This window comes from Camelina sativa, chromosome 3 (assembly GCF_030686135.1).
Source record: "Camelina sativa cultivar CO46 ecotype springtype chromosome 3, ASM3068613v1".
Classification (NCBI taxonomy): Eukaryota; Viridiplantae; Streptophyta; class Magnoliopsida; order Brassicales; family Brassicaceae; genus Camelina; species Camelina sativa.
Genome location: NC_141882.1, coordinates 6,221,752 through 6,234,462, shown reverse-complemented (window position 1 = coordinate 6,234,462; position 12,711 = coordinate 6,221,752). Strand labels below are relative to the sequence as shown.

Below are 12,711 nucleotides of genomic sequence, written 5' to 3'. Positions count from 1 at the left end.
ATACATATCAATAATTTAGGATCCGAATACCCAATTTTTACTAGAATACCCGAAATTATATTGAAATTTCTAATGTTTATCCGAAATTCTGAGTATTTAACCAAAATTCCGGGTATTGATTCAAAAATCCGAGAATTTACCCAAAAAACGAAAAAATTGTGGGTATTTGGATAAAATTCCGGGGTTTTACTGAAAATCTATACCCAATCTGACCCGAACCCAAAAGAACCCGAACTAAAACCAAACCGAATTTTATATTTATTTGAATGGATCCTCTATTATCTAAAAAACCCAAACCCGACCCGAGTACCCGGATGTCCAGGGCTAAAAAGCAGCATTCTAATTTGGAAAAGATCCACCATCGGTGTCTCAATTAATTAACGCGTAAGAAAACTTTAAAAGCCATTGGACTCGTACTTAATCACAAAATCAGACTGCACGCCGTTTAAATACAAGATAACAAGACTTGGTGCCGTCTCCTCGATCCTTCACGATCATCATCTTCCCTTAGTCAATAAGGATCAAAGAAAACCACCGAAGAATCGAAGGAAAATTAAAAAATCAGAAGAGCGATCAAAGGGGATTTCTCAACCGCCATGGCTTCGTCGGCGCTCTCTAATCTGATGCTCGCCATTCATGAGAAGAAGACGAACTCCGTTGATCTCTACCGGCCTTTCCGCAACTACGTTACTTTCACCTACTCTGAGCGCGAGGCTCAGCTTATAGACGACGATCTTGAAACCGTGAAGCAGCTCCGATCCGATTTAGAACGCGTCCCCGATCCGTCTCCGGCAGCTCGACGAGACCTTCTCATCTCATATTACAAAGCCCTTTGTCTGGTGGAAACGCGATTCCCAATTTCCGCAGAGAAGCACCAGGTGAACGCCGTTACTTTCTTATGGTACGATGCTTTCAAGCAAAAGCAAAAGTCTACTCAGCAGAACATTCATCTTGAGAAAGCCGCTGTTCTCTTCAATCTTGGTGCTGCGTATAGCCAGATTGGACTCGGTCATGACCGCACCACCGTGGATGGGCGTCGTCAGGCTTCACATGCGTTCATCGCTGCTGCAGGTGCGTTTGTGTACTTGAAGGATAATTTGTCATCTAAGGCGGCGATTGGGCAGAGCCTCACCGTGGATTTGTCGGTGGACTGCGTGGCAATGTTGGAACGGTTGATGCTTGCGCAAGCTCAAGAATGTGTGTTTGAAAACACCATTGCCAAAGGAAGCACCCCTGGTGTTTCTGCTAAAATTGCTAGGCAGGTTAGTGTCATATCATGCTTGCATCTCTTTTGATTGTGCACAGTTGTGGACTCAAGATCTTAGATTCTTTAGTCCCGGATTGATTTTGGTGGAGCATCTGTTTTACTGCACTGTTGTGAAGAAGTGATAGGATTGAATCGATTGATTGAATTTGTGCACATTTATGAACTCAAGATCTTGGAATTACTCGGATTAGTTATGAGTACATATGCTATAAACGTGCTTAGTTTTTGGTGGAGCATCTGTTGTACTAAACTGTGAGTAAGAGACAGAGTCGATTGAATTTACACTTCTTGTTTGCTTATGATCAGGTTGGCATATTTTATGAGGAAGCTTTCGCTGCCCTAACCACTTCACCATTGAAGGAACATTTCGAGAAAGGCTGGATTTCTCATGTGCAGCTGAAAGCAGCGCTCTTCTATAGTGAAGCTTGTTTTAGGTATGGAAAAGAGTTGCACGAGAAAGAGGAAATTGCAGAAGAAATTGCAAGGCTGAGGAGCGGAGCCAGCCGTTTGGCAGAAGCAAAGAAGTCTTCAAGGGGAGCCCCTGCTCAGCTTATAGAAGCGATGAACACACTAGAGTCGAGCATTAATGTCAATTTGGATAGGGCTGTCAAGGAAAACGACAGAGTGTACCTCATGAGAGTTCCTTCTCCTTCTTCTTTATCTCCACTTCCCGCCTTCTCAATGGTTAAGCCAATGAACATGACTGAGATATTGGATGCAAGCAAGGAAAAGATGTTTGCAATCCTTGTTCCAGATAGCAGTGCAAAGGCTCTCTCTAGATACACTGAGATGGTCGATGATGTAATTAGAACTCAGGCGGAGAGATTACAGCAAGCTAGCGAACTAACTCGAGTTAGGCTTAAAGAGATGGATCTTCCAGATTCTATTCTTGCTGTGGATGGTAATTCTGCTCTTCCTGTTGATCTTAAAGAAGATGTAGAAGCTGTTCAGATCAGTGGTGGTCCAGCTGGCTTGGAAGCTGAACTGCAGCAGCTTAGGGATTTGAAGAGGGTTAATCAGGAACTGTTGGTGCACACCGAAGAGCTTTTGCAGAAAGAAGCAACTGAAGACTCTCAGTTCAGAAGTCAATTTGGGACTCGGTGGACTAGGCCTCAATCTAGCACACTGACTAAGAACTTGCAAGATAGGCTTAATCGGTTTGCAGCCAATTTGAAACAAGCTGGAGAAAGTGATGTGAAGATTGAGCGATCCGTGAGAGATAATTTCGCCCTCATGTCTATTCTTGATCGACGGCCGGTAAGTACTTCCTATTTTTTGTATACGCTAGTATATTTCTCCTCTTAGGTACAAACTACTGTCTGAAGTTGTCTATTAGGGGTATTTATTTAGGCTATCCTAGTACCTGAAATCTTTGGGTACAAGCTAACAAACCGAAATCTGTATACTAATTCGTAGACGTTATGGTTTTTGGTTTTCATCATCAGATAGAGTCTGCTATCCCAACTCTAGCTAGGCCAATAATGTCTCTGGACGCAACAGAGGATGCTATTGTGGGAACTCTGAAGCAGAGTCTGGTATTCTCTCTCTCTTTTGGAAGCTGCGAGTATATACTTTTAGGAGGGATTTGAAAAGTGGTTATACGAATTACTATCCTCACATTTTTGCTTCCCTTTTTGCACAGAGGCAACTGGAAAATCTTGGTGCTCAGCGGGCAGGTCTTGAAGACATGCTCAAAGACATGAAAAGAAAAGTAAATTCTCTCTATTGATTAGTCATCATTGTTGTTCATGATTACTGTATGATATTGGAGACAAATACTCATTAGGCTTTTACTTGATACTTGGTTTTAGGATGACATACTGCCAAAGCTGATGACAATTACTGGCTCCTATGAAGATATGTTCAGGAAAGAGATATCAAAGTATGATCACATTTGTGAAGATATTTCCCAAAACATTGAAGTTCAAGAACAATTACTGATGCAAATTCAGGTCTACCTCTTTTGCCATCGTATTTAATATATCATTATGGTTTTATCTTTTCTGATAACCAAAAGGCATATGGTGATTGTAATCAATATCCAAGCAAATTGAGTTTGCTAGCTTCTTATGGGGCTGAAATGATCGCGTCTCAGAAACCGACTGCTTTCTAATTGGTTTCCTTCCTTTGTTATAGGCTCAAAATGAGGAGTTCTCAACTCTTTTCAATCTTGAAGATTATAAAGGTGAGCAAGCAGTTTCTGTTTTGCATGATAGATCAAAGTACTTTATGTTTAGCATGCTATATGTGAAATAAAGCATAATCCATGATAAACTGACACATTTGGCATTGAAACTGTGTTTATTCGTTATTCAGCATCCAAGGATAAGTGCTACAAGCAGATTCAAGCTGCCATAATGAAGTATCGAGAGATCAAGGAGAACATCAATGAGGGCCTGAAGTTCTATGTCACTCTCCAAGTGAGTTTCTTTTCTCTATATACAATAGTAGCCAGCTCTTCACTGTCTATGCTTGTCTACATTATGCCACTTCTCTGGATGGCTCTCGTCCATTCTGATTTTACATTCCATTGAGGATGAGAAATAACTTTCCTGCAATTTGAGACATTTTTTTTGTTGGTGTCTAAAGGATGCAATCACGAATGTGAAGCAGCAGTGCAGTGATTTTGTGATGACAAGGAGTATCCAGTGCCGAGAAATGATTGATGATGTGCAACGGCAGATGTCTGGTCTGAGTTTTCAGGATCGTAGAAGCTCCGGCCCATACCCATCTGTGCACCAACCAACGGCTTCAAGTCCGCCTCCTCCACCAGAAACTCAGAATCCATCTCATCCTCACCCACATGCACCATACTATAGACCACCTGAGCAAATGTCAAGGCCTGGCTACACAATCCCACCCTACGGTCCACCTCCGCCTTACCATACTCCTCATGGCCAAGCGCCACCACAACCGTACCCTCCTCAGACCCAGCAACAACCTCCATCATGGCAACAAGGCTCGTACTATGACCACCAGGGACAGCAGCCTCGACCTCCTTATCCCGGCCAGAGCCCGTACCCGCCTCCTCACCAAGGTGGTGGATACTACAGGCAATAAGTTACATTGGGAGAAATAAAGTGTGGTTTTATATTCCTATTGTTGTGTTTTCTGTGAGTACTTGATGGGTATCTATCCCTTTGATATGTTTCTTGAATGAAATTGAATTTTTGTTTAATAGTGACTCAAATTCTTCATTCAAAGTAGAGATGATATGATGGATGAAAGTTGTGTAAAGCACATTATTCATATATATATAGATAATGGTAAATCATTCCTTATGGATTGCATAATAGAGAACGTATATCAGATGTCATAACAGCGACTGAGAAGGGCAAAGATCATGATGGATCTATGGGTTTGAGGCTGGAGGATGAAAGAAGAATGAGCAAGTTTGAGGGCGTAGCGATCAAACAGATCGTCGAGGATTTGGTGGCCAAAGTGGGTGCGAACGAGACCTTCCAGCACCGCTCTCAGGTACAGAACCCTCGACTCGAGGTCAGGCATAGTCCCTTGCGCGCCAATGCTCCCCAGTGTCTCTATTTTATCAATTTTCAACTCTCCGTTGCTTTTGATGATGTCTTCCAGTTCCTTTGGGGTTGAGTAATATATGGGAAGGTTGAAACTGTCCACCTCCTCCTCCTTTATTCTTCCCTGCACAGAAAAGTAGTTTAGGTTATTTTAACCTGTCATCATGCGTTCTTATTTCTTACGGAAAACCACCAAGTACCTCTCTGGCCATGTCCATGAGGCATGAACCCAACAAATCGAACTCGGATCCCGTTGAAGCCTCCTGACAATCGAGAAAACCATCTGGTACACCGGGCACAATCAGTGCCATCAACCCGTTTTCTGCGAGCTCCTGTGACCTGGCATGCAAAAATAAATTGATATCCTTCCTGTACTGACAGGAGTAGGCTCGTGCAACCTCTGCTGAAGCTCCCGTGTAGTGAATCTTGCCTCTGTTGTAAGCAGGAGAGCTTGTGTCAGTTAGCTCCGGTGGCAAGTCGGAGAGCCAACAGAGGGCGCAAGATGAATAGGCCAAGTTGAGATGTGCCTTGGGAAACAAGTTTCCATAAAAAGAACCGGGGACGCCTGCAGCGAAGTAGGGGCCTTGAGGAGGAAGCAAAGCAAAGAGTGCATTAAAATCAGTGTGGGAGACGTCGTTAAAGTAGACTTGAAACTGAGGAGTAGTGTTATTAGGCAGAGAAGAGCTGAACTTGTCGTCGAGGGCTTGGATGATGATATCTACAGCAAGAATGGTGTTGGGGCCGGAGGAGCATCCGAAGTCGGCTATTGTAAAATACGAGTAGGAATGGTCTGTGATGTCGAGCCGTCTGTTGATCCCCTTTCTGAGGAGTGCTTCAGCAGCTTCAATGGCTCCCCTCTACATGCGCACACACAAGTAAAATGTTAGTACGCATAGAAAAAAAAAAAAGAAAAAAAAAATGGAAGAGTGATGTATATAAAAGACCTGATAGGAAGAGTTGCGAGCATAGCTAGAAGCACCGTCTCCACCATTCATGGCTATGTAATGGTATGGTATGGTATGAAGGTATTACACTTTCTAACCCTTAAATAGATGATGAAATTGGGAGAATCGACATTATTGCTGTACAGTGTGAAAGATAAGATTCAGTATAATTCAGCCGCCGTGGGCCATACTGTATGGCCCATACATCTCACACTCCTCCAAAACTGTCCTCTTCACAAGTGGGCAGTGGCGGCTACATGCATCTCACACTCCACCGTACTGGTCTTCACTTGATTCCGAAAGTCCCATGTGATTTAACCATGTGATTCCGAGTGATTTTACCAGGTGATTCCGGTCGCATGTGATCGCACACTCCACCGTACGGTTCTTCACTTGATGGTGCCGCCATCATTAGATAGCATCTTTAGAGGCCCAAGATGCTCCAAATGTAGGACTAAATTTTGGCACGCTCTAAGTAATCCTAATGGCCATTGTACCAGTCCGCCTACTACCAGGAGGCTTAAAAATAATTCTTTATTGAAGCTCCAGGCCTAATGATTTGTTCAATGCATTGTGTAAGACAATACGACCGACAAAAGACGCATTCTTGTTACTAGCACAGTAACATAACAAGCGCAAACTTGAGATGGAAACTTAACATAAAAGGGTGAAATGGGAGATGATGTCTGTAGAGAGTGTCGTGCCATAAAGATTATATTCAGTATAAATGCAGACGTCGCAGGCCAAACGTCCAACACTCCACCAAACTGTCCTTTTAGAAGGGTTCCTGCATAACACACACAGGTGACTTCACTAACGACTATTATTCTCTCTTCTTCCACCTTGCCATCATTCATTGGTCATATCTTTTATAGCTCAGCAAGTTTCAAAGTGGATACCTGATGGTGATCTATAACTAATCCTAATGGTCTAATTGTAAGGCCTGAAAGTCTCTTTTTCTATTGAAAACTCTCCAAGCCTAGTGATTTGGTCAGTGCATTGACTAAGACAATAAGACCAAAGAAAGAAAGGCACACATCTTGTTATTAGGCATTAAATGACTCAAGTAGCGAAGTAACAACGTCAGTAGCAACAAAAAATATAATAAGCGCAAACTTGCGATGGAAACAAAACCGAGAAGCAGAGCCATTTTGGCAATCTGGTTTGCAGTAAAAAAGGTTCAACATCCACTGCATTTTATACATCAAATTTAAACCACATGTAGGAAAATTAAGACAATAGAGTCTCCAGCTTTCACCACTTTATCATTTTAATTTCGCAAACAGCTTTGGTGCAACCTGTAGATCCCAAAACCCAGTTTTCATTTCAGTATTCAAAATTGTAAAACAAGATATGATGATGAAACAGCGAAAAGAAAAAAAAGCATAAATCAAGTAACTTACACATTTGTCAATGCAATGGTAGTAGTCGAAATACTGGCCAGTGCAATGCATATGGCCAGAATCATCACCTTGGATTCTCTTGACACAAGCCTGAGAATTACAAACAAGACTTGTATCATTCAGCAAATGATCTTTCACAAACAACGTCACTGTGTCGAACTTATAACACAATTTCATAATCATGTCATCAACATCGCCAATTTACCTGATATTCAAGTAGTGGCTTCACACATTTTGGTTTGCAAGATTCCTCAAGGTACTTCTTTGGATCGACAACTTCATCATCTGCCCTGAAAATATTCAAAACCCATAACAAAGGTTAGATAACTAACAAAACCCAATAATCGATTTATCTATAGAAATGTGGGAAAACCCAATAATATCATGTAAAAATTAGTATTATATGCAGGTAAAAAAAATTAGTAATAGCTAGAGACTCTAATGGATCGATCACTAAATACTATAGAGCACAATCTAAAAGTATCCAATGGTTCCAATCTAGAAATTCAGAGAGACCTATGGAAACATAAGATCCATCAACTCAATATGATGTTGAGATTGGTAAGTGGTAAGAAAATAAAGCATGGGGGAGTTTTAAGGAATAAGCTTACATGGCGAAAAGTCAACCGGAAGCTATAAAAACTGCAAGAGATAGAGATGAAAATGAAATGTCAGACAACAACAGATGAGATTGGTCCTCGTGGGACGATATCATCAAACTGAAAGCAGATCTATTATTATTATTATGAAGAAATCGAAGATCCAGTGAATTCGAATAGGATTGATTGGGCGATACCTGATGAGACTGAGAGATGGAGGAGATCGAGACTCAGATGAACCCTACAGAGAGAGATGTTTGTTTCGTTTTTGTTTTGAGTCAAGTCTTCAGATTTCTCTAGAGATCCATTTTCATTGCGTTTTCGACGGGCAACAACAATATGCTTTTTGGGCCTTATTTTCTTGTAAATATTAAAAGCCCAACAAAGCCCATTCAAGATTCCTTTAAGAGAACATATTCTTGTCAGAATATTCCTACGCTTTCTGACAACATCTTTTTTGGTTTTTTAAGCAAAGTTGGAATATTGAAAAAAAAATATATAGATGATGATGAGATATTGAGATGCAGTCAAAATTGTCGTCTAAGTTGCCAAATTACGAATTTTGCGAAGCTAAGAAAGATCAAAACACATGTGAGATGTTAGGCGGCACGGCATGTCACACTATCTTAAAATATTATCCATATTCATATATCATTTGATTCTCTCTTTTTCATTTTCTTCAAAACTATAAAATGTATTACTACTATAATATGTTTGATTGAATGATGATAATACAAAATACTGTAAGGTACAAACAACATTATTAGTAATAGCATTAATGGCAGTAAGAAAAGACCGCCGAATAACGTTGTTTAATGTCATGTAAAGATTTGCAGCAACAACAATATAATCTCAAATGGTAACAGAATGAAAGAACACATTAATCACTAACTTGATTTAACTTTCAAAACCAACATGTTTTTGTCAGATTGAGAGGGCCGCAGAACAAGTATGAAAGCAACTTTGATGCATGAAAGAATTGATGGAAGGTTTGTAAATGTTGAATTATCACACACTACCCCCTAAGAGAAAATTGCATTTACATTGTTCTTCTCCCCCCCCCCCCCCCCCCCCCCTCCCTATTTACAGAAACCCACATATGGCATTTCACTGTCTCACCTCTCTCGTCTTCCTTCCGCAGCAATACTGATGGAGCTTAGCGTCTCTTTTGCGCGAGGATCTTCTGGATCTTCCATGTCCAACACAGCAAGAAGGCCACAAGTCCAAGTCCCACACTTTCCCAAAGTGTCACTACCCACAATGGCATTTCTGTTGGGTACAATCCTGTTTGTGTCACCATCATACATACAACCAATGTTTGTTTACACTCTCCACACTATGTAACTGTAACCATAAACAAATAAAGCAGAGTATGTGTCAGGAACCACCTACCACTTCCAAATTTGATGCAGATGAGAAGTTCTACGATGCATATCCCCAGCGACAGCCAACAGAATGCTCCCACCTTTTTTACAGGTTTCCTACGAACAACCAAAACTGGCCAGTTATACAATACTCTTTTCTCAGCTAACACCAACCAACATCACATTTGCTATATAGCCTTACCGGTCTTGAAGATATGAATTGTATTCCCGTGTTGTTGGTATCGCTATGAGCCACCACAAGATCAGCCTATAGAGAATCACTGGGTTTCTAGGAGGGATCCACAGGCTAAACTTGAGAAAGAATGTGTTCAGCTCCACTGTCAAGAAGACTATGCAAAGAGTGAGTACTTGAATAAAACGCCAAGGTCCCTGCAGCGGATGCCACTCGTCTTTGTCCCAATGAGCTGGTGTGAACTGCCCCAGTGTCCTTTTCACCTAAAAAAAAATAACACAATTCTCATCACTAGTTCAATGGCTACGACCATGCGTATGCACTCTCGAGGTTGAACAAACCCTACTTTTCCAATAATGTTAGGCTGTCGGCTAATGCCAACCCACTCATATGTCTTTCCATCAAAGTACCGTACTGTATACATTCCTGCCCAGATCCCTACCAACATTAAAACAATAGAAACTGTTATCCACAACATCTTAAAAGCACAACATATAGAATGGCTAGGTGGTTCAAGAATCATACCAAACCAATTGCATATCAAGATATCAAGAACAATACTGTCCCACCAGCACTCGTTGAAATTTGGTAACATATGCCGAAATGTAAGCTGGAGAACATAAACATACATTTTTGGTGATACAGGGGAAGATATATCTTTGTCTTAATCAAACTGAAACCTGAAAGATAAGAAAACGAAGACAGTGACCAACCTCCAATAACTCAAAACCAATTGAAAGCACCCACAGAAGTGGCTGATTCCGGATCAGAATTGCTTTTCCCCACCATCCAAAGATGTGAGCCAAGAAAAACTCATCAAATATTGTGTCCTGAGAACATATAACCAAAGCATAAGCCTTTAGATGATATGAAGGTTGTATTTAAGATAAAGGGGAGTTGTTGAGAAGATACCCTACATAAAGATTCTTAAACCTGTTTGTTGGGTGATCAGGCACATAAATTCTGCAATCAGCCCCGTATGATTTCTCAGGAAGTTCTGCAGCATAAGCAAACTCAATATAAGAATGGTGAATCATTGCAGGGGTAGCTCCTCCTTGAATAAATAGCATTTCCTCTCTAAAACTCTTACCTATTCCAAGGTCAGGGTGGAGAAACTTCATGAACTGACGGGAATCATCACGTCTCTGGAAGCAAGAATTTTTCAACTATAAGAATTCATAAGAGCTATAAACCACAGGCATGCAAGCAAGGGTACTGTCCTACTGTATGAGAAGGATCTTAGGGAGGAAAAAAGTGGACCTGGAAGAGCAAAAAAGTAAGTGCAACAAGGTAAATGACGGCCATCCCATGGACTAAGCGCCAGATTGCAGGATGGGGCCTGATTAGAACCCTGCATAAAGCAAATAACTTGATTAAAGACACGGCACAAGTATCACCAACCACAGTCTACATTATAAAAAGAGAAAGCTGAATTAATTAAACAGGTGAGATGGTGTAAACAGACGTTGAAGGGGCTTGGAGCAGAGAGTAAGCAAGAAAGACTGCGATCATAGCCCACACTCCCCTAGCAAAAAGAAACAAAAACATAGTAGACTAGTTTGAATTGATGGATGCAAACGGCAAAAAAAAAAAAAAAGGAAAAACAAGATGTGGGGAGAAGGAAAGAGAGAACCTTTTGACAGATGTAACAAGATCATCAGAAGTAGTGCTCTCAGGATCAAGAGCTCCACTAGCCCAACTAATAAGTCAAAATTGAAAACACAAATTAAGGAATAACAAGAAATGGGGCAGGCAGAGCAAGTAAAAGAGGGGGAAGATAAAAGATGACTGACATGAGAAAACAAGCGCCAATGAGGAGAAGAGAGATGGTGCGAGGCTTGTAAGCCCATGCAGTCCATGGATCAAGATCAGAGTCAACATCACTACCACCACCACCATTCATTCTCCCCAAATGTTGTTCCTTTCTTCTATCTTTCCTGTACCCATTTGGTTCCATGGCCAAAACCAGCTTCTGAAATATTATTGCTGCTATAAAAAAAAAAAAAAAAAAAAAAAAGAGAGAAACTTTTTAGTCGGAGATGAGATTAAGAGGCAGAGAAATTATGAAAAGAAAATAAAAGGTGAAAGAAAAGAGAGAAGAGAAAAGGGCAGACAATGGAGAGTATTCGGAGAGAAAAAAGGTACAAAGGTACAACCAGAGAGACAGAGAAAGGCTCTCTGTCTTTTGCAGAGAGGTAAAAGCAGAGAAGTTCTGATTTTTTAAGTTAAAACAATTTTAAAAGTAGAAAAGAAAATGGGTTTAGGGAAACCAAAAAAAAAAAACAAAAAATAGAGATTGAGATTGATTTGGAATACCTGAAGGAAGAACCCTAGAGAGCGGTGGAGATTGATTTGGAATGGGATAGAAGAAGTAGGAATCGAAGTAGAAGAAAGCTTCGTAGAGACGATGATGGTGATGATGATGATGATGATGAGGAAGAAGAATAAAAAGAAGAGAGGAACGGTCAAAGTAGAAAGAGAGAGAGAGAGATAGATACGGATTCTTCTGATGCTGTGCTTATGCTTCTCTGCTTCTGTTCACGATCTGAAAACGACTCTGCTTCCTTTCCCCCACGATTTTCCTTTTTTTTTTTTTTTTACTTATTTACCCTTTTTCTTCTTTTATATTATTCCTTTGCAATATGTTGTATGGTGATGACATCACACACAACAACAAAAATGCAAATGTGGGTTTGATCGCACTATCCATATTTGTCAAAATTCCACTAATTTTAGATTTATATAGGTAGATGCCGTGCGGTACATAGATGATGATGCAATACGGGACTTGAAGTTTTATGAATTTCTATTTAAACCATAAGTATTGGTTCATTTTATTGACCAATACAATCTTTATTTGATAAGGTTTCAGAATATTATCAGTAATGTTTTTGACTAATACAGTGTTGATTCGTCCAAAAAATGTTTTTGGTCGTTTATGATGTTAGGAAACATTTATTCCAAATTATAATAAAAATCATTGTATTTGGGCCACATTATTATCGTCGTCACCATTCGGTTTTGTTAAAATGTTTGTTTTGCATAATATGTGTATATATTATCTAATGTTATTACCTACTTTATCAATTTCATTGAATATCGAAATCCTATTGACATTTAATTCATGTTTTACCAGATGCGTCTTTAAATTTTTAAAAAAATAAAACGGTGAAATATAAGCTGAAAAGGTTAACATTTATGGTGTTGGAATGTTATACAATAATAATAACTACTAGTATATGATTTTTAATTGCAAAACCAAAAAAAGCACATCAATTGCAACATTTATTAATATTCTTATTTTAAGTAATTGATTTGACAGATATTCCCAAAAGTACAAATGAAAAGCAGAGAATAACAACCCTAATTAGTATAAAATCATTTATATATTTTCTTTTATTGAATGCCAAA

General features: G+C 39.9%; 4 protein-coding genes across 7 annotated transcripts; 1 reads left to right on the top strand and 3 right to left on the bottom strand.

The window, feature by feature from the left end:
* Positions 1–360: 360 nt before the first annotated feature.
* On the top strand, positions 361–4,548 carry LOC109132213 (vacuolar-sorting protein BRO1). The gene is made up of 8 exons (XM_087508506.1): positions 361–1,262; positions 1,574–2,524; positions 2,713–2,802; positions 2,910–2,978; positions 3,079–3,219; positions 3,404–3,452; positions 3,584–3,687; positions 3,857–4,548. Exons 1-8 carry the CDS (start codon positions 597–599, stop codon positions 4,325–4,327), a joined length of 2,541 nt encoding a protein of 846 aa, XP_087364632.1. The 5' UTR covers positions 361–596; the 3' UTR covers positions 4,328–4,548.
* Positions 4,435–6,084, bottom strand: LOC104773889 (loganic acid O-methyltransferase). The gene is made up of 3 exons (XM_010498560.3): positions 5,742–6,084; positions 4,998–5,654; positions 4,435–4,921 (listed from the first exon to the last, which is right to left on the bottom strand). The coding sequence occupies exons 1-3, from the start codon at positions 5,790–5,792 to the stop codon at positions 4,574–4,576; spliced, it is 1,056 nt and encodes a 351-aa protein (XP_010496862.1). The 5' UTR covers positions 5,793–6,084; the 3' UTR covers positions 4,435–4,573.
* Positions 6,085–6,763: 679 nt separating this feature from the next.
* On the bottom strand, positions 6,764–8,084 carry LOC104773883 (cytochrome b-c1 complex subunit 6-1, mitochondrial). The gene is made up of 5 exons (XM_010498553.3): positions 7,941–8,084; positions 7,756–7,786; positions 7,350–7,434; positions 7,145–7,234; positions 6,764–7,039 (listed from the first exon to the last, which is right to left on the bottom strand). Coding segments are annotated over exons 2-5 (210 nt in total). The 5' UTR covers positions 7,758–7,786; positions 7,941–8,084; the 3' UTR covers positions 6,764–7,006.
* Positions 8,085–8,611: 527 nt separating this feature from the next.
* Positions 8,612–11,947, bottom strand: LOC104773869 (CDP-diacylglycerol--serine O-phosphatidyltransferase 1). Of its 4 annotated transcripts, none has more exons than XM_010498539.3 (13): positions 11,617–11,947; positions 11,094–11,286; positions 10,934–10,999; positions 10,766–10,825; positions 10,561–10,651; positions 10,391–10,445; positions 10,218–10,297; positions 10,014–10,130; positions 9,826–9,910; positions 9,647–9,738; positions 9,310–9,563; positions 9,136–9,224; positions 8,612–9,027 (listed from the first exon to the last, which is right to left on the bottom strand). In XM_010498539.3, exons 2-13 carry the CDS (start codon positions 11,255–11,257, stop codon positions 8,900–8,902), a joined length of 1,281 nt encoding a protein of 426 aa, XP_010496841.2. In that variant the 5' UTR covers positions 11,258–11,286; positions 11,617–11,947; the 3' UTR covers positions 8,612–8,899. The 4 variants fall into 4 exon arrangements, with proteins under 4 accessions (XP_010496841.2, XP_010496848.2, XP_019099006.2 ...); XM_010498546.3 differs by having other exon boundaries at positions 11,094–11,289; positions 11,617–11,875; XM_019243461.2 differs by lacking the exon at positions 11,617–11,947 and adding an exon at positions 11,415–11,518.
* Between the last annotated feature and the right edge of the window lie 764 nt (positions 11,948–12,711).